Source organism: Equus quagga, chromosome 7 (genome assembly GCF_021613505.1).
Source record: "Equus quagga isolate Etosha38 chromosome 7, UCLA_HA_Equagga_1.0, whole genome shotgun sequence".
NCBI lineage: Eukaryota > Metazoa > Chordata > Mammalia > Perissodactyla > Equidae > Equus > Equus quagga.
Window position 1 is genome coordinate 126,755,841 of NC_060273.1, and position 27,582 is coordinate 126,783,422.

A 27,582-nucleotide genomic window follows, 5' to 3' on the forward strand; every position below is an offset into this window, starting at 1 on the left:
ACATCCCTACATCCAATGAGGGAGCTTCATGGAAGTGAGGTTTAAAAATAGGAGCTTGAAGCTGAAAAGAAGTTAAAAGAGCATACAATATTTCTGATTTAGAAATAACAGCCCATTCTGAATGTAAAAAAAAAAAAAGAGGATATAGTCAAAGGCTATGAAGGGAGGATTTGAGCAAAGGAGAGAACAACTAGAGAAAAGGATTCTTCCTCCAGAGCACAGTAATTATTTCTGTAAGACAACAGCCCTGTATCCCTGCTAGCGTCTCAGAAGTCACGCAGGTGCACAGTCTTCACCACGGCTTCAAGGAAACAAGGCAGATACCAAGGTATCTTTGGGGATTGTCTCAAAGACAGATTATGTAGGAAAGTTCTGACATGCCAATTAGCAGAGAGTTGTAGTTTCTAAATGCTACAATATGAAGCATTTATTATCAACGGGCAAAAACAACTGGCAGGTCTTTGGGATAAAAATTAGCTCATACAATGGGTAAGAAAAAATTGATTTTTTAAGATGACATTCAAAATCTACCAAGTAGGTGAGTGTGCCCATGAAACAGCACCTATAACTGGGGTAAACACATAATTTATTATCCAGAACAGGACACTTTTGAGTGAAAGAGGCTTTTAATAAATATGCCAGGAAAACAGGTGGAGAACAGGACTGTCCCAAGCAAACCAGAATTGATACCCCCAGCAGAGACACTTCTCTGGACATTAATAAACCCAACAACGATCGCGTACACTAACCACGACATTCCAGGGAGGCACTGACGCAATTACAGAGTCAGAACCCGCAGATGGTATTAACTCAAGCTCCCGTCTCTCTCCATCCATATCCTTGGTGTGGAGTAACAAATAGCACTTTTATAACCACACAGCACAGCGGTAATTAATAGTGAACGTGGAACTTAGTCAAGGTCTGCATTAATTTGTGGACCACACTGGATTCAACCCGGTCTTTACCTAGAATTCATGCAGTGGGCACTGTTTCACCAGCCCCATTACCACTACTACCACGACAACAGGCTCAAACTTGGACAAAATGTCAGAAGAAATTTTTACTTTCTTCTTAAGATATAGTATACGTCTGCATAGATTTTTAACCCCTAGTGAAATCGTGTCTTGATTATGAAAAAAGGAGTCTTTTCATTGGGTTTCTAATCTGAAAGAGTTTGCTTTTTCTTTTCTATTTCAACAAATACTTATTAGGGGTCTACAGCAGGCCATGCTTTGTCCTAATAGATGAAGCAGAGGAGAGACAGACCAAATGACTGTCAATTCAATGAAAAATATTGCTCAGTTATTTGTAATCACTGAGATCAGTGGCTCACAAACCTGACTGCACATTGGAATTATTTGAGGGAGCTACCATATGATCCAGCTATCCTACTTCTAGGTACGTATCCAAGGAAAGGAAGTCAATATCTCGAAGACGTTAACATCTAACGTTATAATTGCAGCCTTAAGTTTGGCATCTGGAGTATGTACCCAATCAATTGCATCTTTCCCAATTTCCATTGCATTTGTGCCATCTTCACGACTGGGACCCCACCACCATTTTCCCTTCAACACCTCAGGGACCTGGCTGAGAATGAGCCTCACTTAGCAATGTAGTTTAGCAGTGCTGGTCTTCTCCCAAACTTGGAGCAGGCCTGACCTCCTGCACACTGGCTGGCTGGCTGACATCCTCCTCCAGGTTAGAGAATCTACCTTGTAATGTTCTGCACCGTCACTTGCCAGACACTGTGTACTGCCACTTCCTGGACACACTGCTCCTGGAACCCTCGCCTGCTTGAATGTTGTTGCGGGCCTGGGCAAGCCAGAGATGTCCACTTGGAGGTTACCAGTGATTGCTGGTCCCTGCAGCTCCCTCAGGCATGGGGAAGACATTCCTGGATTCATTCCCTTTTCTTGCTGGCCTGCCAGTAAGGTTAAGGCACTACCTTTGAAATCTTGTTAGAAAGAATATAAAACATTTACAGTCATACAGACTATTGAAACATTGTTTAAAAAGTATTGTTCTTTTTAAAACTTAAAGAGCAAATTCCAACTAACTCTATTTTGAGACAAGTTTGAGAATTTCACTACATGTTAATATTCTTGGAGGGATGGTGGAATCAGCCAACGTGTGAGTGACTCCAAAGTGAAGTGCCCAGCCACTCTGCATCAACATGGGGAGACTACGTTGACTCCTGTGCCCAGTGGTCACTGTGAGGGCCACTGCAGGGAATAATCTACAGAAGGAATTAGAAATACGTCCATCAAATGTGGGGAAGACATTTAACTGAGCAGGAATAACAAATGGTTGGGAAATAGGATGGAGAGCCTCCATGCAAGATCATGTATTTAGAAAGAAAAAGCACACAAAATTGAGAAGCCAGGCTGTAAAAAACTCAGGGACATGGTTGAGCATGCGTCACCCTAAACACGCAGGGAGGGAGCACTGTTAAGAGTCCACAAATCTATAAGGTTCAATAGTGGGGAGATCGCACACTCGCTATATTGGCTAACAGAAAGGTCCAAAATGAATAAGCTCAGTTCCATGTATTTAGTAGAAGCAGCAATCTTGGTTCCATAATTAAAATTGTTACTAAAAAGTAACAATTGCCAGATAGCTGAAAATCCCAATATTGAACAGGAAAAATAATAATTTATAGCAAATATTCATTAAATGTTTATTACTTGAATGAATGACAATTTCATCCAACAATCTTTAAGTTGCTTAAAACTATGACAATATTTAACTTTTCAGATTTCATATGATCTCATTCTTCCTGTGCTCTAGTTTCTAAAAGCTTGGTAATTCTATTTCTTATCAAAAATTCTCATGCTCATAGTGAATAAACTGGTGATATTATAAAATTATTTTAGTTCAAATTAAAAGGTATATTCCTGCCAGACACTTCACCCAGTTCCAAATTATCTGAACTGAAACAAATAAAAATATGAATTAAGTTTTTATATCATTCTCTAAAACTTCATGAACTGTATTCTACCAGTTTAGGCTTTATTTAGAAGTTTTTCATTTTAATGTGAAGCTTACTGCCCACGAAATTTCTGATTACATAAGAGAAGTCTTAGTATTCAAGTGTTTATAGTTTTAAAAGTCAGGATGACAGGAACCTGCAACAGACTTTCTACACAGAGGCTTCTCTGTTTCTAACAGGCATTACCACAGTCACAGTTTACCCTCACGTCACCCAAAGAGGGGCTGTTACTGGAGAGTTGTTTCGTACAATTGATATTTTTAATTCTCTAGTTTTCGTTCAAAAGTGTAGTCTTCATTTTAATCAGGAAGAGAACTCTGTAATTTCTTCCATTTCAAACTCGTCTGTCCTCTTTCGCAGGTCTTCTGCATCATTTATCGTCCATAACTTTGCAAAACACTTTAGCCTTTTCCTGGAGAGAAAATAAAATATTATTTATTTTATAAATGAAATTGTGGCGGGGACAGAACATCTCACGGAAAGCTACGAAGAGTCTACGACATTGGAACACGAGGCAGGGCTCTGCGGCGGGGAAGCTGGTCAGCATCCGCCTCTGGGGAAAGGAGCTTTCAGTGCCGCTGCTGTAAGCAAGGCGGCGGGGCTGCGCTCAGCACTCCTGCCTCCAGCGAAGGGACAGCCCAGCCTCCTCCCTCTTCTCACTCAGCCAGAGGCTGTGTCTGCCCCCAGGATGAAAAGTAAAATGGATTTAATAAAATAAAGCTAGCTAAGGAAGGAGTAAAATGCCAACATAATATAGACCAACTTGTTTCTGCAGAAGAGCAACCCAGTTAAGTGTTTAGGGTCTGGAGCAGGAGTATCTGAGTTCCAATTACTGCTCCCCCTCTAACTAGCTCTGTTGACCCTGTTTTCCTAGTCTCGCTTGGCCTCGTTTTCCCCAACTATAACATGGGGCTAACAACAATACTTACCTCAAAAGGTTGTCCTGAGGATTAAGTGAGTTAATGTATATACAGCAGTAAGAACTGTAGCTGGCACACAGTGTCTAGGCTACTGCAAATGACTGCTCAGATTTGTTTCTGTGCGCAGTAAGTGTTCAATAAATATTAGCTATTATAACAAACACATGTGATGCACAAGATTTGGTTTGGTTTCTTTGATCTGGCCAATGGAATTGATGTATAAGCACTTTTAGTGAAAATGTAAAATGACAAGTATAGTGTCCTGATAAATCAACAGAATCCCATCGCAATGCAATCTCTTCCTACAGTTCTCTGTCTTGTCAAGATAACTTCCTAGAATTCAAAATGTCACATACTAGTGGGAAGAGTTAAAATATTTATAAATAATCTGTGAATCTTATTGTTCTTGCTTTATAGGCTATATAGCAGTAACAAATATAAACTATTGTATTTTACTGCCATCTGGCAGATAAATCTTTTGAGGCAAAGTTTTATTCTAGTTTCTTTAGGGAAAAAGAAAAATAATAAGACAACAAAAGAATTAAATTTGTCTTTGGACTTTGCAAAGAACTAAGGGTTAAGCTTATTTTTAAACTCTCATAGATGATTACTTTTCACTCTGGAAAAATTTTATATTAATCTACTTTGTAACAAATAATTAGAAATAGGCTGTCACTGATGACATCATTTGCTTCTAATTTGGTATTGCAGAAATGATCCAGAAGAGAATGTCAGCAGAGGAAGGTGCAAGTCACTTCTAATATTCCAGCACTTTGGACCCAGTCAATCACCATTTACCACTGCAAGGTGTGCAGCACAAGGCAGAAGCACGAGAGGAAGGAAGAGGAAAAAGAAGTTGGTTGCAAAACTGTACTTCAACATACAAGTTGGCAATTGTTTCTTTAACTAATATTTGCTGTTACTATCAGTGTCGAGTGGATTCTGACTCCTAGAGACCCTGTGTACAGCAGAGTGGAACACTGCCCAGTCTTTTTTGTGCCATCCTCTCACCTTCTGGCACGCTATTAGACAATGCTCCGCTGCTATTCACAGGGTTTTCATGGCCAATTTTTTTGGAAGTGGGTGGCCAGGTCCCTCTTCCTAGTCTGTCATATTCTGGAAGCTCCAGTTAAATCTGTGCATGATAGGTGACCCGGCTGGTATTTGAAATACAGGTGGCACAGCTTTCAGCATTACAGCAACACGCAGCTGCCACAGTATGACAACCGACAGGCAGGTCGTGTGGTTCCCTGACTGAAAATGAACCCGGCTACGGTGGTGGGAGTGTAGAATTATAACCACTAGACCACCAGGGCTGGCTTCAACTAATATTAGGTATTAATATTTCAATATTTAAATTTGGTAACGATATCCACAAGTGAAAAATATGCTGGCCAGCAAAGATTTTCTATTTGACCAACAATCTCTTCACTCACGGTCATATGATTCTAGACCAGGGTAGTGATGTCCTGCCCCAGGCAGATCAGACTCTCCAGGCAGGGCAGGGACAGGACAGGAGGTGAATGAGGAGTTTCTGTTGTTTTATAACATAACCTTATATTTGGGAAACAAAGGCTATAATTTGTTATTTATTAATACGACATTTTCTTAGGAATATCTTCCTTCCAAAGTATATCTCAGGTTTACATTAAGATTTGTTTATATACTGACTACCTCCTGGCTGGATATCAAGGGTAAAAGGTAGAATGTGTTCACATAAGCATCCTAGGTGACAGGAAAGTCAGTTTAGAATGAAGAACTTGTCACAAACAAATCCACAAAATAAGTGACATGTGGACAACGACTACAATTATCTAGTTACGTAATGCTATTATTTTCAGTCATGTCCCGACACAATTCTTAATTTCTGAATGCAACCACTGCATATCTGAATGCAACATATGAATAAAAGAAGTACTCTGAGCTTTTATATATTGAAGTTTCTTTTAGTAATTTCTTGTATAAATGAACTTTTTAAGCAACTGTGTTGGTACACATTAAGGAGTTAATTTAATTCTTTAGAAAAATGACTGAGAAACCAATTTAGCAACTTACTAGATAAGGAGCTAGCTAAGAAGACAGGCTGAATTCACATGAGCTCTGGGAAGAAATGTTTTCATTTTATTGTAATTAATGTTTCGGAAAATTTGAAGAGGTGTTTAAAGACAGATCTGATGTTCATTTACAGGACAATCCTCTTCCTTGGACAACTCAGAAGGTTTCTTTATAAATCAAAAAATGCAGCACAATCATTCTGACCTTTTCATGTTGACTAATCCTTCCAGCTCTTTTGACTTGCTAGCTGCTTTCTTTAAAATTTCTCCAGGAACATCTGCTAGTTTAGCCACATTTAGTCCATAACTCCTTGCTGCAATTCCTTTGGTTATTTGATAAAGAAAAGTGACAAAATCAGGGACTTGTTCTTCTTCGCCTATAAAATCAGTTAAAAGAAAAAAGGAGATAAAGGAAACCATGCCTGAAGGTTCAAAGAAATTAGAGGATTAAAGAAGCAATATAAATTTTTACAACTTTCTTAAAATTTACATTCTGAAAAAGAAACCCACAGTTCCTAATCACCTGTTAGCTCCTTTTATCAATTTTACATATCTAGAAAAAGGGTAAATACTATTTTGAAAATGTTTTTACATTTAGGTTCTATCTTTTAGTTCACTTAAATTGGTTTTTAACCATGATTCATTATAAGCTAAGAAGTATTTAGTTTTATGCTCCTCACTTAAAAATTTGAACTGAACTTCTATATCAAAGAGAGTGATTTTGATACATGGTACAATACAATTTCTCCTTTTAAAACAGATTTTTAAAAAAGCCTTATTCCAGTGAAAGAAGAGCCAAACAGTCTTGTATGTAATACACTCTGTAAAGTAACATATATAAATGATGTTTCTAACAGTGCTGGAAACAAAACAACAAAAACAGATAAGGAAATATTACATGTTGTGCAGTTTAAATAAGATTGAGAAATTCTGGTTTATAAAGTAGGCTAGCTAACTAAGAGTTATACATACTGAAGTGGATGCTGTTCAGTATTACCCAGACCCCACTTAGGCCTGCAGGGTTCACTGCCCGGCTGTGAGGAAGGTGTTAGCCACAAGCCTTGGCGGAGTGCTCTCCTTGGGAACCGGCTCAGCTGCAGAGAGCTGCCTCACCCAAGGTCACGTCCCGTCGTGGGCAGCCTGCATCCAGTGACTGGTTGCTGTGGGGTTGGCAGGCAGCCTCTGACATGTCCACCAGAGACCCCTGCCTTCCCCTGTTCATGCCCTTGTGTCATTCCTTCTCCTTGAGTGTGGGCTGGACCCAGTGACTTACTCCTGACAAACAGAATATGGCAAAAATGATGGGATGTCACTGCTGAGATTAGATTACAAAAGACTGTGGCCTCTGTCGTGGGCACTTTCTCTTGCTTGCTCTGAGGGAGCCCAGTTGCCATGTTGCAGCCTGCCTTATGGAGAGGCCCAAACAGAAAGAAACAGATGTCTCTGGCCAACAGTCAGTGAGGGCCTGGAGGCCTGCCAACAGCCACGTGAGTGAGCTTGGAAGCAGAGATTCTGAGGCCTGCCAACAGCCATGTGAATGGGCTAGGAAGTGGGCTGACCCGGTCAAGCCTTGAAGCGACTGCTGCCTCGGCCAATATCTTGACCAGAGCCTGGTGAGACACTGTGAGGTAGAGGTGGTCAGCTCTAGAGCTCTCACGGTGTTCCGTTCGGGTGTTCAGTGAGGAACCCCTGAATTCCTGACCCACGGAAATTATGAGATAATAATTGTTTGTTGTTTTAAGCTGCTATGTTTTGGGGTAATTTGTCATGTGGCAATAGGTTCCTGTCTCCCTCACCCCCAGCTGAGGTATCTCTGAAGGACCATGCCAGTGTCAGAGCTCTCTGCAGGGCTGGATGAGGCCTTATGACTGCAGCCCAGCCCACTCCTGCCCTCAGGTGTCGATCACGAAAACGCTCCCTGATAAACTTGGCACGCAAATCTGAGAATCTGCCTCCCGGGGAACCCGGTCCTCCGCACACACACGTACATGTGGACTCAAAACTTGTAAAGAATTGGGATCGGATGAAGCACAGTAATACAAAGACACTGCTGCACAGAGCTTAATCGTCGATAAACCTAAAGCACCCCAGGATGATGCAGCTTTTATCATGAAATTCAGTATCACTGCACTGTGCTCCAAAAATGTCCAAGATGGACCAGATTCCCAATTTCTGAGACCCTGCTACACTTATTTTAAGTTTAACAAGAGCTGTTCTCATACATTATTTCACTTGAGAATGTGTACACTTCATTCTTTTATCAGCTAAAAACTATAAAGGCAAAAGACTGAACACAACAGAGAAAAAGAATAATGGAATTTTCTGTAACCTCCTCTAAGAACTCAGACACATAATATCTTTCGAAGGGTGGGTGCTGGAAGTAGGAGGTGAAAAGAATGCTGACACTCTCAAGAATACAGAGACTAAAACCGACATTACAAAGCACTAAGAATACCTTTTGCCTCCAAATAAAAATTAAGGAGCACAAAGAACAGGTGAGGCAGTGGGTGGGCACAGACTGGGAAAGAAGCATGCAGAAATCAGAGCCTGCTGACCTGGGTAATTTTCTGTTAGTTTTTGATGCTCCCAAGACCAAAAGTGAAGTAAACAGTAGAAGGCAATCTAAAAAGCAAACTCTTCTCATCTTTAAGACAGAAAAATAGTCTTTATCACTTCAACTGGCTTAGTCCTAACTGACGTCCCTCCTTCCAGCCTCTCCTCTATAATCTAGCCTCCATGCTGGTCTTTCTAAAAAAAAAAAAAGGTTCATTCATCTGTCTGTCCATCTGTCCGTTCATTATCCATCTATCCACCCACCCACCCCGCCCATCCTTTTCTGAAAGCCTACTAAATGCCGCAAAAACTCCTTGAAAATTTTGCTTCATATATATACATGTATGTGCATATACACATATACACACATATATACTATATATTGTAAATATATATATACAATATATAGCTATAAAATGCTTTTTCTATATAATATAGCCACAAAATATAGTGAAATTATATATTATATTGCTCTGAATAACTTGTTAAGATACCTAAGTACAACAGTTGCTGAATTTATCATCACATGCTAGTCTCCACTTCAGTACTAATTACGGTAGTTCTCAGACCATCAAGGTAAATAACGTGACCACTCTTCCATAATCACCTGAGGGAGCTTTTTCTATAGTTATGTTCTACCTCAAGACTGTCCTTCAGCCCTCTTTGCGAGGAGAGGGGAGAGCGCACGTATGTGATGGAGAGGCGCAGGAGACAGAGGAGAAAGGACAGCAGACGGGGAGAAGGACGGAGTGTGTGTGATGGAAACGTGGAGGCAGAGAGCCGGGGGGCAAGAATATGGTAAAAACAACTCACTTCTTTACAGCCGCACAATAACAGACCTTGGTGAGGACTTTACTTAAAGCTATGACTATTTCTTAAATGGATATTGTTGACAAGTTTATCGGACACTGCTTAGAGTCAGTGGAAGTAATAATTAATGATCTGCTTGTTACAGGGGAACTTAGCAAAATTTGTCTTAAAGCCAAACTTATCTAGGCAGTTATTGAAGACATGTATCCTCATCAAACAGTTTCTGAGGTCACTTTTAGGATAGATTCATAAAATTTTAGAGGTAGATGAGGTACTTGTCCAAGATTTTATAGACTGGAGTAGACTAAAACATGGTTTCTTACTGCTGGTCCATGCTTTATGTCCCACGCCACGGGACATAGAGAAGCATAGTATCTCAGAAGCCACCCAAAAGGGCTTTGGGGCATTTTCCGAATGCCCTACATAATGGCCTCTGATGTAGACACAAGAGGAGTCAGGTCAGAGGTAAGAGACGAAGCACAGATATAGTCAGGAATGATACTAGAAATGAGCAGGCAATGGAGCAATGCTGCAAAATTCTGAGTGAAAATTATTTTCAAAGTAAAATTCTAGCCCTCGCTAAATTATAAATCAAGTATGAAGGTATAATGAAGACATTTTCATTCATGCAAAGTCTTAAAAATATTACCTCCCTTAGTTGATATTATTAGTAGCCTATCCAAAATCTATTCCAACCCTAAGAAAACCCTGTTTTACAAGGAATTGACTCTCTGACCATTCAACTCAGGGGACAGTGTCCATATATCCAGCTCCAAAAGTTGATCTTTCTTACTGTAGGCTGATCAAAGTCATCCCTGCCATTCTCACTTCTAGGAATTGGTTTAAGAATAAGCATATGATTAATTCTGAAAATGAGATGAGACAACAATGAGATGCCGGTGGGCATCTGAGAAAAGTTCCCTTGCTCCTAAGAAAGAGTCACAGGAAATGCTGGTCCCTTTTCTTCCTTTGGACAAGGTCAATTCCGGATGTGATGCCTGAAAGAGCTGCAGCCACCTTGCCACTAGCCTGATGATGAAGCCGGCAGAGCAGGAAGATAGAGCCTGGAGAAGTGCAAGGAAGAGAGGCTGCAGCCCACTCTCCTCTGAGGTTCCTGTAATGGGAGATTGTATGTATCCTTATTGTGTGAGCCAGTGTGAGTTCAAGTGTTCTGATACTTGCAATCAAACACACAGAAGACAGGGTAAGAGAATTCCTAGGATGACAGTAAAGGCAGGTCTCAGGACACCAGCTGGGCAGCGGGCTCAGGGAGCAATCAATTCAGACGAGCAAGAGGACAAAGGGCTCCCAGTGAGGAAAAGTGGAACTAACAAGTTGATCACGTGGAAAAATGTCTCGAGATGCGTTTTCCAAGGCTTTTGGAGGGTATAGGAAGATTCAGCTATAGATTCAAATAAAACAATGAAATGAAAAAATAAAAACAAGGTAATCATTATCTTCAGAAAAAAAAAGCTGTAAAAGAAAGGAAATGTACTTGTCTCCATCTGTGGCTCAGGAGTGAGCAAGACTTACAGGCAATAATAGTGAAAACAATGAATATGAGAGAAACAGAAAAAATGTGAAATGACTACACTGGGAGGAGAGAGGGAGGGAAGGCTGAAGACCTCCGTCCAACACAATGAGAAGTCAATCAGTACGTGTCAAGTTGATGAAACAAGAGCTGGGAAAATAAGCACATTATTCAGAGATACGGAAGAAACGGTGAAAGAGTTGGAAACAGTTGCCTTGGGACTGGGATGGGGAGGGGGTGTGGAGTGAAGGGACAGAAGCAAGGGACAGTTGCCTGTTAGCATAAGCCTTTTAGCATCATTTAATGTTTTAAATTACATTCATGAGTAAAAACCTAAATTAACAAAATAAAATGCCAAAACACTTGAGATGCGAGGTTCTGGGTTAGCAGTCAGCTCGCACCAAATGCTCATCTTGACCCTTCCGCGGGGGTGAACTCAATTTTGTTTATCTTGGTGGGTTTAAGCTTATAAGCTCCTCCTGTCACTTTGGATGCAGATTAATAGACATGAAACCGCTTCCAAGAGAGAATTTATGATGTGTTTTCAAGACTGCATGGTGGTGAAAGGCAAGGATTGCCTAACATCACCTTTATCTTAGGTCCAGTGCTTTGTTTCATTTGGGCCAGTTGCCTGATTTCTTTTTCAGGTCCATCTTTATTACTTTTCCAAAATAAAATTTGGACTTTGGAGTGCCTTGCATATTGGATTTTCCAGTGTGGCACACCAACTGCATAAACCATCACTGGCCCACAGGCTGGTAGCTTAAAAAAAGTTACTCCTGAGCAGGAAAGAAACTATGCTAAAGTCTACTACATTACCTATAGCACTTGAATCTATTTCCATTGACTAATGGTGTTCTTTTTCATGAACTCTCTCCTTTCTGTGGCCTTAGTGCACTAGTGTAAGTGGAAAGGCTAGTAGGAAAAATACTGTAGATCCCACATAGCAGTTCTGGCAGAGTAGAAGAGAGGGGACCTGCAAGCAAAGGACATGGATTCTAGGCTCAGTTCAGCCCCAAATCAGGCAGCTGATATGGGCAAGCCCCTTTACCTGTCTGAGATTCAGTCCCCTGTCAAATAAAGAGAAAACACATCCAGTATAGCATATGGCTCTTAGTAATTAATGTTAAGTGATATTTTTGGAAATATATTGGGCATTTTAGAGATGACTAATAATATTCTGCACTTGACTGTTAGGGCATCCTGAGATGAATCTGAGAGGAAAACCTAAACATCCCCGTAACCCCACTCTCTTCTAGTAGAAAGATAAGGAATACTAGAAAAGGACTGAGATGGCAAGAATAAATGCAAACTTTATTTGACCCAAAGTTTAGAGAAAATTAATTTGGACAAATGTTATTCACAATCAACATTCACAGCTTTTATTATGAACAAGCAATAAGTTCATGTTCCTACAAACTTCGAGTTCTCAAGCATTCTAGTTGTACCCACTGCAGGAATGTTTCCTACCTGGATCCGGTTTGCTGTCATCCTCATTGACCAAGAATCCCATGTGGTAATTCCCCACCTGCTGTGAGTAACTTCTTTCTAATTCACAAACTGGAGGATAATGGGTGACAAACAGGGTTAAGGATTTCACCTAAAACAATAAGACACATGATAAATGTTATTTTATTTTTTAATTTTATTTTAATTAAAACTTTTCAAAACTTTTTGAAATTAAAATTTTCAAACCTTCATAAAACTTGCAAGAAAAGTATGATGAACATCCATACGCTCTTTATCTAGATAGCCAATTCTTCATATTTTGCCATATTTCCCCTTCTTCTCTCCCTCCCCACCTGCACGCACGCACACACACACACACACACACATCCCTTCCTTTCCTTAACCATTTGAGAATTAATTGCAGACATGACACTTCATCCCTATATACTTAATATTTTCTCTTCTAAGAACAAAAACACTCTCCTACACAATCAGAATAAAATTGTTACACTCAAGAAATTTAACATGGATATATTACTATTATTTAACAGATAGCCTATAAATTTCACTGAATTTATAAAGAATGTCCCATAACGTTCTTTATAAATGTTTTCTATTTTTATTTTTTTTAATCAAGGATCAGGGGCTGGCCCAGTGACACAGTGGTTAAGTTCATGCAATCCACTTCGGTGGCCCAGGGTTTGTGGGTTTGTGGGCATGGACCTACACACTGTTCATCAAGCCATGCTGCAGCAGTGTCCCACATACAAAATAGAGGAAGACTGGCAGAGACGTCCACTCAGGGCCAATCTTCCTCACCAAAAACAAAAAACAAAAAACAAAAAACAAACCACCCAAAAAACTCTCACAACAATCAAGCATCATGTTTTAGTCTTAGACTTAGCCATGTCTCTTTACTTTCCACTAATCCAGAAGGGTTCCCTAGCCTTTTCTTTTTGGTGTTTTACAACATTAATATTTTTGAAATATTCAGGACAGCTGTTTTGCATAACGTCCCTCTATTTGGATTTGGCTGAACTTCCTCCTGATTAGATTCAGATTAGACCTTATTATCAGAAATATTACATACATATGGAGGTGACAGACCCTTTTCAGTATATCATATCAGGAGGCACATGATGTCAATTTGACCCATTATCGGGATGCTAAATTTGACTATTTGATTAAGTGGGTGCCCAGAAGATTTCTTCCCTGACGCCTTTCTCCTTTGTAATTAATAAATAACTTGTGGGGCAATATTTTGAGACTGTGTAAATATCCTTTTCTTCAACAATCTTTCAATTCCAAAAGTTTTGCCAGCTATTGATCATCATTGCCTGAAATCAGTTATTATTATGGTGGTTAGTAAATACTGATTTTTTAAAAAAAAATTCTCTATTTATTAGCCAGCATTCTATAAAGAAGAGCTTTCCCTTGTCCACACCGTACCCCCACCATTTAAAAATTTATTTTTGTTTTGTTAGTATCGGTATGGATTCGTGGATTCTTTAATAAGCATTATTTTAAAGCACATATTACTATGTATTCCATAAGTCCCTATCTTAAGGAAGTTAACACCAAATATTGGTCTCAAGATTAGCTGGAGAGGGTAATTAAATCAAAGAACTCCAGTTTTGATTCATCAGCCATTCATCATATTAAAAGTCACAACATGTGCCTTTTCTCTTGTAACAATTCCAAATAAACCTATGAAGGCAAGGTTTCTTTGATAAGCTGCTCTTAAAATCTGCAGAAAGCTGAAGGATCTTCGGACGAGCTGTCTTCATGGTGCCCCTTCCTAAGCTGATGGGCATTTCCAGCCAGAAGACTGAAGGGTTTGGGTTCCAACACTGCTCTCCTCCAGGCCGTTTTCAGCTTGCAGCCACAACACACAGCACCCTCCCCTCCTCCCCATCCCAGCAATCATAAGACACCAGGAAAACAAACATTTTCCTCCATAAAAGGGTTAGGGACTCTAGCTCCTGCTCCTGAAGAATCCTCTTCAAGGATCTACCTCTAAGGTAAATTTTATCTAAAAATCATACTTTCTTCATTAACATTTAAAAAATCCAAAAACTGCTATAGAAGCAATGAAAACAGAAGTGACAAATTCAATTCTGACATAATTTCTTCCTGAAGGTTCTTAAATGAATCTTTGAAATATTGCCAAACTGCTTTTGGTAGCCAGCCTCCAACACAGCCCCAAAGATCTTCACCTCCCAGTGTTCACGCTCTTAAGTAGCCTCTTCCCACACTCAATCAGGGCTGGCCCTGGGTGGTCAGGAGAACATGATGGCAGTGACAGTGTGTGGCTGGCTTCTGAGGTGAGGTCATAAAACACGCTGCTGCTTCTAACTTGGCCTCTTGGATTGTCCTCAGGGAAGCCAGGCCCCACTCTGTAAGGGTCCTCAAGCAGCCCTGCGGAGAGGCCCACAGGGAAGGAGCTGAGGGCCCTGGCCCACCACCAGCACCACCCTGCCAGCCCTGTGAGTGAACCACACTGGACGAGCGCCCGCCAGCCCCAGTCAAGCCTTTGGACGACTGCAGTCCTGGCTGACAACTTGACTGTAACCTCAGGAGAGGCCTTGAGCCAAAACCACCCAGCTAAGCTGCTCCCAAATTCCTCACCTCCAGACACTGTGAGAGATAATAAATGATTTTTGTCGTTTTAAGCCACTAAGTTTTGGGGTAATTTGTTATGCAGGCATAGTAACTGATGCACTGCTCTAGAGTAGCTACAATGAAATCAAACCCAAAGGTGGCCAATTCAGTGCTGCCATAATTTGTTCCTAAGGCTCTTAAATGAATGTTTACAATGTGTTTTGGAGGGAGTGACAGGACTGTACTGAACCTGTGATAGGCAGTTTCTACAACGATTAAAGAAAAGTTCCTGAGCTATCTTTTAGCAACTAATTTCTTTTTAAAGAAAATCAAATTTACTTCAAACTAGGAAACATGTCATTATTAGCTATGTAATCTAACTGTGAAAACAAAAAACTGAGGGCCCCAAAAGTTTAAAGAAAAAGGGATTTTATTTTTGCACTATGCTTTTTCAAAGAAATACAAGTAAAAATATGCTTTCATTGGCTGTTTGAGGAAGAAATGAAAATGAAATGGGAATAAAAGAAATGAAAATGGGAGGAAGACACAGGGACAAAGAAAAGAGTAAAAAAGGTGGAGAACAAAACAGAAAAAGGAAAACTGAAGAAGGAAGGTTCAGGAGCAGGTGATGAGAAGGAGAGAAAGAAAAGGGGAGACCCAAACAAAGAGAGAGAGAGAGAGCGACTGAAGCGGAGAGCTTGACCGAGACGACAGGGATGGAAAGTTTGACCCAAATGAAGCTCCACATTGAGATGCTTAGAAATACATTCTGAAAAAAGGGATCTGCACTGAAGGAGAGACCAGATCAGAGGCCTTACACTGAGATCTTGTGGGATACTGCTGAGAAAAGTATTTCATGGGGAGACATGGCACTCTCTCCTTTTTGTCCTTTTCTCAAGGACTGGTTGTAGAAGAATGGTCCCTGCTCTTGATTTCGAGTTTGCCAAGGATAATAAAATACAGTTCTGGGTGGAAATATCTCCAGGGAGGCCCTTCTCCTACTGACCAGACCAGGTTTATTTTGCTTCAGCAAGAGAAAGGAAGACACATCAAAGAACCATGAAATTATTTAGGACCATCTCTCTGAGTTCAATGGATAGTACTGGAATGATCAAATGCAGGAATAGGATCAATTATAACAATTAAAGATAATTTTGAGGGGCCGGCCTGGTAGCGTAGTGGTTAAGTTTTCGTGCTCTGCTTTGGTAGCCCAGGGTTCATGGGTTCAGATCCTGGGTGTGGACCTGCACACTGCTCATCAAGCCATGCTGTGGCAGTGTCCCACATACAAAATAGAGGAAGACTGACACAGACGTTAGCTCAGGGACAACCTTCAAAAAGAGGAAGAATTGGTAACAGATGTTAGCTCAGGGCCAATCTTCCTTACAAAAATAAAGAAAAGATAAGATAATTCTGAATATTTAGAAACTGAGGTCAGGAATACAGTTTGTACAGTATGTACCATTCATGCTCACAAAGGTATGCAAGGTACTTACATCTCTAATAAAATGCTCAAGTGTGGCATAAGCAATGGCGATTCCATCATGCGTGCTTGTCCCTCTTCCCAACTCATCCAAGATGACCAAGGACTGTGATGTTGCTTTCCTTATAATTTCTGCTGTGTCAGTCAGTTCTTCCATAAATGTACTCCGTCCTTTGTATATGTTATCTGCAGCACCCATCCTACAAACAAGATGAAGACACCTTGATTTTTCTCTTAACTTTATTATTAGGAAGCCAGGCATTATTTTATGAACAACAAATATAAAAGATTCCTAAGAGTCTATACACTTTGAGCCAATAACAGCTGAAATTATATTAAACAAAAGAAAACATATGTTGGATATAAAGAGTGCCTAACATCAAATTTCACCCCGTAGAAACACTCTGGATAGAATCTGAGGCATTGGACAGAGCTCCTGAAAAGTACAGAAATCTCTGACTCTGCCTTTTTCTGACCAACATTTCAAACCAAAGTTTTGGTACTCACAGGGGAAAATAACACTTCTGTGTATCGCTCTGTTTAAAATCCACAAACACTAGGATACTGTACAATTAAAGGCTTTCCCCACTGTTTCCTTAAGAAGATTCCACACTGATATTATGAACTAGAGCACCACGCTGAAAAAATTCATTTACAGAAGATAAAACTTTTTACTAAAACTACATTTATAGAGGTTTAGTAACCTCAGATACTTAATACAGGTTCCTAAAGTAGACTTCATGGAACATAGTTCTTAGAGATGTCAAGAAACCGGTCTAAGAAATGTCAGGGTTTCTTCTCTGTGAGACTTCTCAGAGGTTTTACTATTCTACTGCACACAGTGCATTTCCTAGAGAGGGATCTGGTATACAGCACTTCTCTAACTCGTTTAACCATGGACCCCCAAAATTTCTCCCGGAGCACCTTGTGATAATAATGGTCTACAGAACACATTCAGGAAAACGCCTGTTTAGCACAAAAGGAAACTGGAAAGAAAAAAAAAGGAATAATCAGGTAATACTCACTCAAGGTCATGCAGTTAATAGCAAAACCTAAAATCCAGGTTTTCGACGTATTAGTCAGCTTTGTAAATTCTGGTAACTGTTTTCTCAGCAAAATACCTTCATCAATTTAGTTTTGCTACAACAGTTCACACGTGACCTACAGTGGCATAATGGACCTTTGACTTCTGGAGAAGCTCCTGGTGAAATCGAGCCTTACCCGTCCTGTGGCTGGAGCCCCGTCCTGGGCAGGGGAGATGGAGTGTAATGTTTTCCCCACAGATCGGGGAGCCCAGGAGGACTGCTCCGGTCATCAGTGGCATTTAGAAACTGCAATTCACTACAGCTATGATGGAGCTGATATGGTTTTACTCAAAGTGCTGTCAATTTTATCCATCTTAAAATCAGTAACTACAGAACATAATGTCTGAAATGTTGCTAACTCAGTAGCATTCTGGCTACTTTTTCAAAGTTCAAATGCTGTTATTTATCTCGATTTTCAATGTTTGCTTTGCTAATATTTCCCCTACCACAAAGTGAGAAGATTAAACTTTCCTACCTCTGCAACCACTCTGAATTCTCTAGAATCACAAAGTTTGACCCCAGTGAACATTGTTTGCTTTTATTCCTGACAGGTTGTGAGCTGACAAAAATAATGAATCTTTGGTTGATAATAAAATACTCTGATACGGCAAATATTTTGGGGGTCTTTGATTCTCAAGATTTAGAATAAAATAAGCTCTTAATGGATATGATCTTAATGCAACAGTTTATATATTATACTTAAGTGCTTTCTAGAAACACTACAGTAATAGAGTGGGTCTCATTAGGAATCTCAGGATTTGTAGAATGCTCTTGGGAAAGATATTCAAAGGTGAGATTTCAAATCAGGGGGAAAAGATGAATGACCAATCAATAAAAAAGATGCTAGCTAGGGCTACCCCGTGGCCAAGTGGTTAAGTTCGCGCGCTCCGCTTCGGTGGCCCAGGGTGTTGCTGGTTTGGATCCTGGGTGTGGACACGGCACGGCTCATCAGGCCATGCTGAGGTGGCATCCCACATAGCACAACCAGAAGGACCTACAACTAGAAAACACAACTACGTGCTGGGGGGCTTTTGGGAGAAGAAGGAGAAGGAAAAAAAGAAGATTGGCAACAGATGTTAGCGCAGGTGCCAATCAAAAAAAAAAGATGCTAGCTAATTGGTTATTTCAGAAAAAAATAAAGATGTGTCCCTATTCAAACCATATTCCAAAATATATTTACATGGAGTTAAAGTCTAACGTAAAAATAGAAACCATAAACATACCAAGCAGTAGAGACAAAATTTAATCTCAGGACAGGTGGGTGGATGGCTTTATATACGTGGCACCAAAATCACGCAGTAGTGATGTGCCTCATGGTATTACAAGGTTTCTGTCCTTAAGGAGGCAAGGCCAGACTTCAGGGGATCTTGGATGCATTTTTATTAAACAATGGTCCCAACTCTACTACTGGGCAGTGGTTTTCAAATATCCTTTTAGCTGTTAAATCCTTTGTTCAAAGCAAATTTTACAAAGCGCTCACTCTGCAGATGAGATAAAAGGAAGGCTGATTCGGCCAAGAATCCAGCACCATTAAGCCCCTTTTCCCATCCAGCGGAGGCTCTGTGGGACTCTTAACACCCTGCAGGACAGTTTGAAAGCTGGTGCATTAGGAGCCAGTGCATTTTCTATCACAATTTCATTTTTCCATAGCACCTGATAAGGTAGCAGTGCCGCTCAGCAGACCCTGAGGAAATGCTGGCTCACTGACCAGTCACTGAGGCCACTGGGGAAGCGTGCATTTGTAACTGTGGGAACTGTTCATTGATCGTTTCCGTTAACTTCTCTTAAGACATATAGTTTATTTTTCCAATAAATTTCAGCAATATAATGACTTTATATGATTCTGATGAACACAGAATTTTATCATTTAAAGACATTTTCCTTTTCATCTTGGTTACTAGCAAACAACTGAACAACACCTTATAATAACAAATAGCAACCCTGACTTTATTTTTTATCCTTTTTCCTCTTTGATCCAATGTCTTTGGATACCATTTTACCCTCTAACTATCTTTCTCTATTGTAGACATCCCAGCAAACTGCCTAAAATAAGTTTTGGAGTGAGGCAGGGTATAAATTAATTAACAAAAGGTTTATAATTTTTTATTAACTCATCAAGCATTTAGAAGACATACTACTGGACAATGATTCTGAAACTTTTCAAATGTTAAAATAGGGAGATTTAAGGAATTCCAGAACATATGTCATTAGCATCATTCTGTCTGTATTTATATTCAAATGTAGTGAAAAACGTAAAATGCATTCTTTAGGTTTCATCTTAGAGTGAGGAGACAGGTTACAGTTATGTGATTAAGAAAAAAAAATCAGTGCTATTTTTAGGATTGGCGGCTGCCTGATCGTTCTAATCTCCTCCTGCCTCCTCGCCTCTAACCCTCATATAGGTCAGCAAAGCTTAATAAAGCATAATGGAGAAAAGAGTTTATTACTTTCTAGAATCAGTTTCTAAAATCAAGAACACTTTCATGAAAATTTGAACAAGAGTTTGTTTTTATGAGATCTTGACATTTTAAGATAACATTCTAGATGTTTCTAAATTATAGCAAACAGGGTGGGCCTCTGTCTCTTCAAATTACAATTGCTGGGCCTTACGCAAGGAAAATGCTAGCATGAGGGAGAAATACTACAATTAACAGAGGGGGAAAAAAGGATTTTTCATATTGAATGATAAGTAATTGGAGTTTAAACATCAAAATTGGTAAACAGAGGCAACGACTATTTGCATTGCATCAGGATGTTTTGACATATTTTAAGTGCCTTTAAAAAATTATGGTAAAATATATATATATAACTAAATTTCACCATTTTAACACTTTTAGGTGTATAGTTCAGTGGTATTAAAGCACATTCACAATGTTGTACAGCCATCACCAGTGTCCATTAGCAGAACTCTTTCATCATCCCGAATAGAAACTCTGTATCCATTAAACACTAACTCCCCATTCTCCTCCAGCCCCCAGGAACCTCTATTCTACTTTCCATCTCTAGGAATTTGCCTATTCTAGGCTCTTCATGTAAGTGGAATCAGACTCTGTTTGTCCTCTAAGTGCTTCGTGTAGGAAGGTTTTTATGTTAGCTTATTTTGCCTTCTTTTTGAAATTGAAGAAGTTCTAGTCATTTCACTTTGCTAAAAAACTTTGCATAATTCTATCCAGCACGGGTATCTAATCTTCTTGGTTTTTTGTATTTTATGTAAATCTTACAAAAGGAGAATAATCTCCTAAATAACAAAGTACTCTAATTTTTGAGAAGGATGGTGTAAGGAATGAGGGAAAAAACCAAAAAATTCAAGTCCAAGAAGAGGAAAAAGCTGCAAATACCAATTATTAAAAGATGTGTAGATACCACATGGTATTTAAAAGGTATAAAAAATGTGTAGTAGATCTGTATTGCACTTAAACATAAATATTAATCCAGAAATGGAATGAAATCACAAATGATTTACCACTACATGTGCGCCCTTAAAAAAAGCCTGGAAGGGGGCTGGCCCCGTGGCGGAGTGGTTAAGTTTGCACGCTCCGCTGCAGGCGGCCCAGTGTTTCGTTAGTTCGAATCCTGGGCGCGGACATGGCACTGCTCATCAGACCACGCTGAGGCAGCGTCCCACATGCCACAACTAGAAGGATCCACAACGAAGAATATACAACTACGTACTGGGGGGCTTTGGGGAGAAAAAGGAAAAAAAAAAATCTTTAAAAAAAAAAAGCCTGGAAGGCCATATACCTAAACAACAGTGATTTCCAGGCGGTGGAATTACAGGTGATTAAAATGTTTTATCTCTTTGAGCTTTTCTACAGTTTCAAATTTTGCACAGTGAACAAGCATTACAATGTAATTAGAAAGACAAATGTTATTTTTAAAAATCACAAATGATACATTTAAGAACACTTTATACTCTATTGTATATTACATTAAGACAAGGCAAAATGATGGTAATCACCAGGTTAAATGACCAGTGTTCTTCTAGCAATATCAAAAATACTTTATTAGCAGCAATGAAGTTATTATAATAGACAAAAAACATTTCTTTCTCTAGCATGATTGTTTCTACTAACAGCTGCAATCAGATCACACTACAGTATTTAAAGTCAGTTTATAAAAACTGTAACACTGAACTGCAAATATAACCAAGCAAAAACCACTGTAACAATCTTTCAATGTCAATGGAAACATTGCTAAGAATCAAGACAGCAATCCAGGAAAATGCCAAATTTGTACTGACTCACATGAAACCATGTTCACTGGAACCATCTACACAGTATATGCAGGCCACTTAAAAAGGACACGGGTGTGTTTTCCTATCAAAGGAAACCCAAGATGTGCTGTCTGGGCAAATCACTCTCTAACACATCTACCAGTCCGCTCTGCGGGAAAGTTCCAAGAATTTCAAAGGAAAATAATTACAGCAAATGCTCTTTCCCAACCTTAACTATATCTGTGAAAACTATAAGTAATTAAGGTCATCAAAGGAAGGATAAAATTAATCAGTCATCAGGGGTAAGATTAATTAATAAGACTAATAGAGGGAAACCCAACACAACCAGAGGATGCATCCTTATAACTGAACACACATTATGACCTCAGGCCAATCACAATCTCTCTGATTCTGTTTTTCCTTCTGTAAAATGTCAAGAGTTGAAATTGAACAATGGTTCCTAAATCTGGATATGTTTCAGAGTCACCTGCAGAGGTTGTTAAACATAGAGTCCAAGAGTCTCCATCATCATACCAATTACAACCCTACCTCCAGGGGACCTGCATTCAAGGGATGTGCCCAGGACCTGCACTTCAAACCAAATCCACAGGTAACTTGGAAGCATTAAACTCATACAACCACTTTCCATCAAAAAGACAAAGTGAGAGATCTCCTGTTTGCTAGACACAGCAAAAGGAGCTAAATAAACCATAGAGACATTCGGAAGGCAACATTTCTGATGCCAATAAAATTCCTAACAGCTGGCTCATTTAGTAAAATATCACTTCTCATGTGGTTGTTAGTGTTGGTATTTACTACCAAGTAGACGATGTGCACTGATTCAAGAAGTTTGCTTTCTGTCCTATATATATATATACATATAATAGAGTACAAATACTCCACAGTAGGTGCTCCATCAATGTTTGATGCATTAAACTAAAGTGGGCAAACAAATCAGTTATCATCCACACAGTCAAAGCAAACATTTAAAATAACTTAAGCACCTAAATGTGTACTACCTTCCAATTCTCTCTCAAAATAAACACACTAGTGTCATTTGAATACACAGCAGTCCTGTAGCGGGTGCCCTAAGAGTTTATGTGGGTAGCACGGCATAAAAATTATTAACCAGGGACAACATAATGTAAACACTCCTTTCTACCAACATTTGACATAAATAGAAATAAATTATGCTGAGAGAAGCCAATTGTTTTGCTTTTTTTAAACCAGACAATAATTCATTGCTTTTCTAAAACTTACTGGGTCTGAAGAGTTGAATGAGGTTTAAGTTTGCATTTATCAGGATAATAAACAACAGACCTTGTTTCAGTGAAGCACTCAAAGATGTTAATGATCGTCGGAAACAGGTGTCTAGAAATATTTCACTGATGAGTGCATATATCACATTACACTGATATAAATATAGTAAATAGAGCCAAATGTATATGTTTGCCAAAATTCTACTTTGAAAATAAAAAAAGCTTCTTATTCAGGAAAAGGTTCATACGAGGTTATACCATTCAGAAAGCAGCCTCCCAGAGCCTCTTGTCTGTTCACAGCTTCCCACACGTTTATTTATGCTTCTCACGGCACAGTGCACAGCACAGCGCAGGCACTCAATGAGTACTGACGGCAGGCATGACTTTAAACCTCCTATTGCAAATGTCCAATTCATAATACAAAAATAACCAATTTTAAGAGCAAGTTTGGAGCCAAATTTTATGCATATAAAAGTTAGATTTCAACATTTTTTCCACTGAGTACAAAAAGGATTTTAAGTTATTTAGAATAGCAACACATTATCACGAAAGAATTACAATAAATATGAAACTAAGATTACAAGCCATAGAGTAGATTCTCAAATTTGAGACAGCAAATTTAGCACAAGCTTCTAAAATGCTAATTCTGGGGTCTCACCCTGGAAATTCCAATTTAACAGGTCTCAACAGGCCTCAGAGAGCAGCATTTGTGTGTGTGTGTGAGAAGATTGGCCCTGAGCTACCATCTGTTACCAATCTTCCTCTTTTTACTGAAGGAAGACTGTCGCTGAGCTAACATCTGCGTAGTCTTCCTCTACTTTGTATGTGGGATGCCACCACAGCATGGCTTGATGAGCGGTGTGTAGGTCCGTGCCTGGGATCTGAACCCACCAACCCTGGGCCACTGAAGCGGAAGGTATGAACTTACCCACTATGCCATTGAGTCGACCTGAGAGCAGCATTTTTAACAAGCAACTCTATGATTCTGATGCCACTGTTCTAAAAATCATGCTAGAGAAATACACCCATGGAGAAGAGAAGGGAAAAACTAAACCCAATTTGTTCCTACATCTGAGCCTTGAATTGAGCTCTTGCCTTCTTGGCAGCCAAGACAAAAGGAATGAAAGAGGAAGCAGCCACTGGCTGATAACAAGAGGCCTGGCAGTTTGTCAGGGAAGGACAGTAACTCACTTCAACCTTTCTGTTAGGTACAGCATGCACATGGGGAAAAGAAATTCCTTAGCATTAAACAAAAAGTGATTTATCAGATGGCACTTCATGTAAAAGATATTAAGTAATAGAAATGCAAATAACCTTATGAGCAATTTTGGAGAATATACAGAAACATTATCAAACGAGTATTTTTTACTCTAACTTAATTTTAAAGCATAAGGACCAACTTTTACACTCTGCTGGCGGGATTCCAAACTGGTCCAGCCTCCTTCAAGAACAGGAAAGACACACATTCCTCACACTGTACAGTCCCCCTCCTAGATAAAGCCTAGACTCAAAATAAGTGATTCATGTGCACAGGAGACATGTGTAAGACAAGTAACAGTACTGTTTGCATTTGCAACAAATTGGAATCATGTAAAACATCACTGAAGGAAAATGGATAAACTGCAGTATATGCATACAATGGAATATCATAACTAGACAAAAACGAGTCAACTAGAATTATACGTATCCATATGGATGAATTTCATAAATATAGCACTGAGGGTGAAAAAAGCCACTTGCAGAAGAACACATAGTGTGATATGGTACATACTAAGTTTAAAAGCATGTCAAATAATTCTATTTATCCTTTCAAAAAACATACCTATGTGGTAAAAATATAGAGAAATGCATAAGATGGAAACCAGAGTCAAGAAGGCAGTGACTCTGGACAGGGTAGAGGGAAGAGGATCAGCGAGGATTATGGGTCCAGCTGTCTTGGCAACACTTTCTTTAGTAGGGTGGTAGCTCCATGGGGGATTATTATATGTCTGAATTATTTCATAATAAATAAAGAAAAATGATTAACATTGAACTATATCCTAGTAAAGATCCTAGGGACATAACTGAATGTGGTCCACACAGAACCCTTTCCAATGACAACAGGAAGGAGGGCAAGGATGGGGGAATGGACAGGGAACAGGGTCCTTATACTAGGCAGTGCATTCCAGATGGAGCTCTCTGAGGTTAAAAAGACCAGTGAAATTCTGCAGAGAAGATACACTGCGGCCACTAAAAAGTACGAGACTAATCTGTATAAACTGATAGAGAAATTCGTCCCCCACATATTGGGAAATAAAAGCAAGCCAGATAATAATAACGCTTAGTATAATACCATTTAAAAAAAGAGAAGATTTGGGGCCAGACCATGGCCGAGTGGTTAAGTTCGCATGTTCCGCTTCAGCGGCCCAGGGTTTTGTCAGTTCGGATCCTGGGCGTGGACATGGCACTGCTCATCAAACCATCCTGAGGCAGTGTCCCACATCGCACAACCAGGAGGACCCACAACTAGAATATACAACCATGTACTGGGGGGCTTTGGGGAGAAGAAGGAGGGGGAAAAAAAAGAGAAGATTTATGTATACTTAAATTTGTGGGAATTTGTAAGAACCATTAATAGTTGTTGACCTGGGGCGAAGGTAAGTTGCACTTTATACGCTATTATACTGTTAAATAGATTTCATAATAAGCATTTACTACTTTTATAACTAAACAACTGAGCTCTCCAGCAAGGGCTTGGAGAAATGCTTCTCAACCCTGGCTGTACTTCAAAACCACCTGGACACTTGTAAAATTCAACTTTTGGACCCCGCCCCAGGCCAACTTAGAACCTCTGAGGGGAGGGTCCAGGTATCAGTATTTTTTAAGATCATCATTAAAAAAAATCCAATGTGCATCATGGGTTAAAAATCATTGTCTTAGATGTTAGATGTGCAAATGGCAATGTTTCTGTCTTGAAAATTAAAGACACCAATCTTGTATACTGATCCAGACGGAGAGCCATCAATTCCTAAAGGAGGAAGAGCTAGGGTTCTTGATAGGCTGGGCTGAAAACTTTTTGGAAAAGCAAGGTCTGATATGTTGAAGTACTCGGGAAGATTTAAAGCTTAGAATGCCAAATTCCATGCTCCTGAGCAGTGAAGAGAAATTTGCCCTGGAAAAAAATGCCATATGAGCATTTCACTAGACTCCTATAAAACATCTCATTTTGACTGACTTTTTATTTTTCTGGGGGGAGGCGGGGAGGTTGTACTTTTGTTATATGTTTATTTCAGAATTTAAAAAATATTCATAAAGAAAGGAAAAAAAATCACCGTAATCCCATATCCCTCATAGTATTTTGAAATATAGCCTTCTATTTAAGCGGTTTTCTCTCCACATATTTACATACACAATTTTTCAAACAAAAGTGGGGTCATACCGAATGCCAGGCTTTGTAACTAGCTCTTTTTTCACGTATTGTAATAAGACTATTCTTTCATGGAATACTGTAACCTCTGGATGGGCCCACCAAGACTAGGCAACTGCAAAATGTATCCCCCACAAGTAGCTGAATAAACTGATGGGTCTGAAAGAGTTAATTCAGAATGAGTACTACTATACCGAAACAATGAATCTGGTGTTGGTAAGGTTTAAAGCTTAGTTGTTCTTTCACACAATGACTGGTAATCGATCCAGCTCCTTCAGGCTGCTCCTGATTCGTGAGATAAAGGCATGTCATCATGGCATCCGCATGGAGCAGGAAATCGTGCTCCACATGAGCACTGTTCCATGTCAGCCACTTCCTGAGGAGCATTTCAAAACCTGTGAAGTTAGCATCATCAAACTTTCGATTTTGCAGATGCAAAAACTGAGGCTAAGTTTAGAAAAGGGAGAACTATACTAACATATATATATGAAGACAGACTTTTAAATCCAAAATACTAATGACACAGACTCTAGAAGGAAGAAAACTAAAATTTACTGAGTACCTACCATGTGCTAGGCACTCTACGTACTTAATTTTATTTAATTCTCACAACAATCTATGATTTAAGCAGTATTATCTCCATTTTATAGGTGAAAAAACTGAGACAGTGAGAAGAATTTGGCAAATAATTGTTAAGTGGCAAAAGCGGGATTTATACCCAAGTATAATACGTCTGATTGTTTTTTTATCATGGCACCATACTTCTTTCAAGGCCTGGGGAGGATGAAGTAACCAGTTCATGGAAAGGAAACTGGTGAACTTGTATTGAAACCTGAGTTTTCTGCCCTAAAGCCTCCAGGTCTTCCCACATATAGCCTATCTACTCACAGTTTGGGGGCACTTAATATTAGCAAGAGAATAGAGAATCCTATTGACCCACCCAGAACAGTGCAAAGTCTGGGATTTTACCCTATTTACATCAAGTTAACCCAACACTGTTTCATGGATGCTGGCAGAAGACATGAAAACCCTGGGCCAGAGACAAAGGAATTTATTACCCATGTTGGTTTGCATCAGCTGTCAAGTCCCACAGGGGCAATGCGGAGGGCTCAGCATGGATGCTGTGCACGCAGGGGCTTTGCACTATAAGACAGGAAGACTGAGCTCGGGGGATTCACCGCTTGTGTGACAAACAAAGGCAAGGTTCCTCTTTGAGGGGAGATGTCACC

General features: G+C 39.6%; 1 protein-coding gene across 1 annotated transcript in view; it reads right to left on the reverse strand.

The window, feature by feature from the left end:
• Positions 1-2,663: 2,663 nt before the first annotated feature.
• Positions 2,664-27,582, reverse strand: part of MSH3 (mutS homolog 3) — a 158,437-nt gene continuing 133,518 nt past the window's right edge. The window contains exons 21-24 of the mRNA XM_046667722.1: positions 16,404-16,590; positions 12,328-12,457; positions 6,169-6,340; positions 2,664-3,401 (exon numbers count right to left, since the gene is read on the reverse strand). Of these exons, the coding sequence (XP_046523678.1) occupies positions 3,293-3,401; positions 6,169-6,340; positions 12,328-12,457; positions 16,404-16,590 (598 nt within the window). The 3' untranslated portion in view covers positions 2,664-3,292. The remainder of the gene's footprint in view (positions 3,402-6,168; positions 6,341-12,327; positions 12,458-16,403; positions 16,591-27,582) is intronic.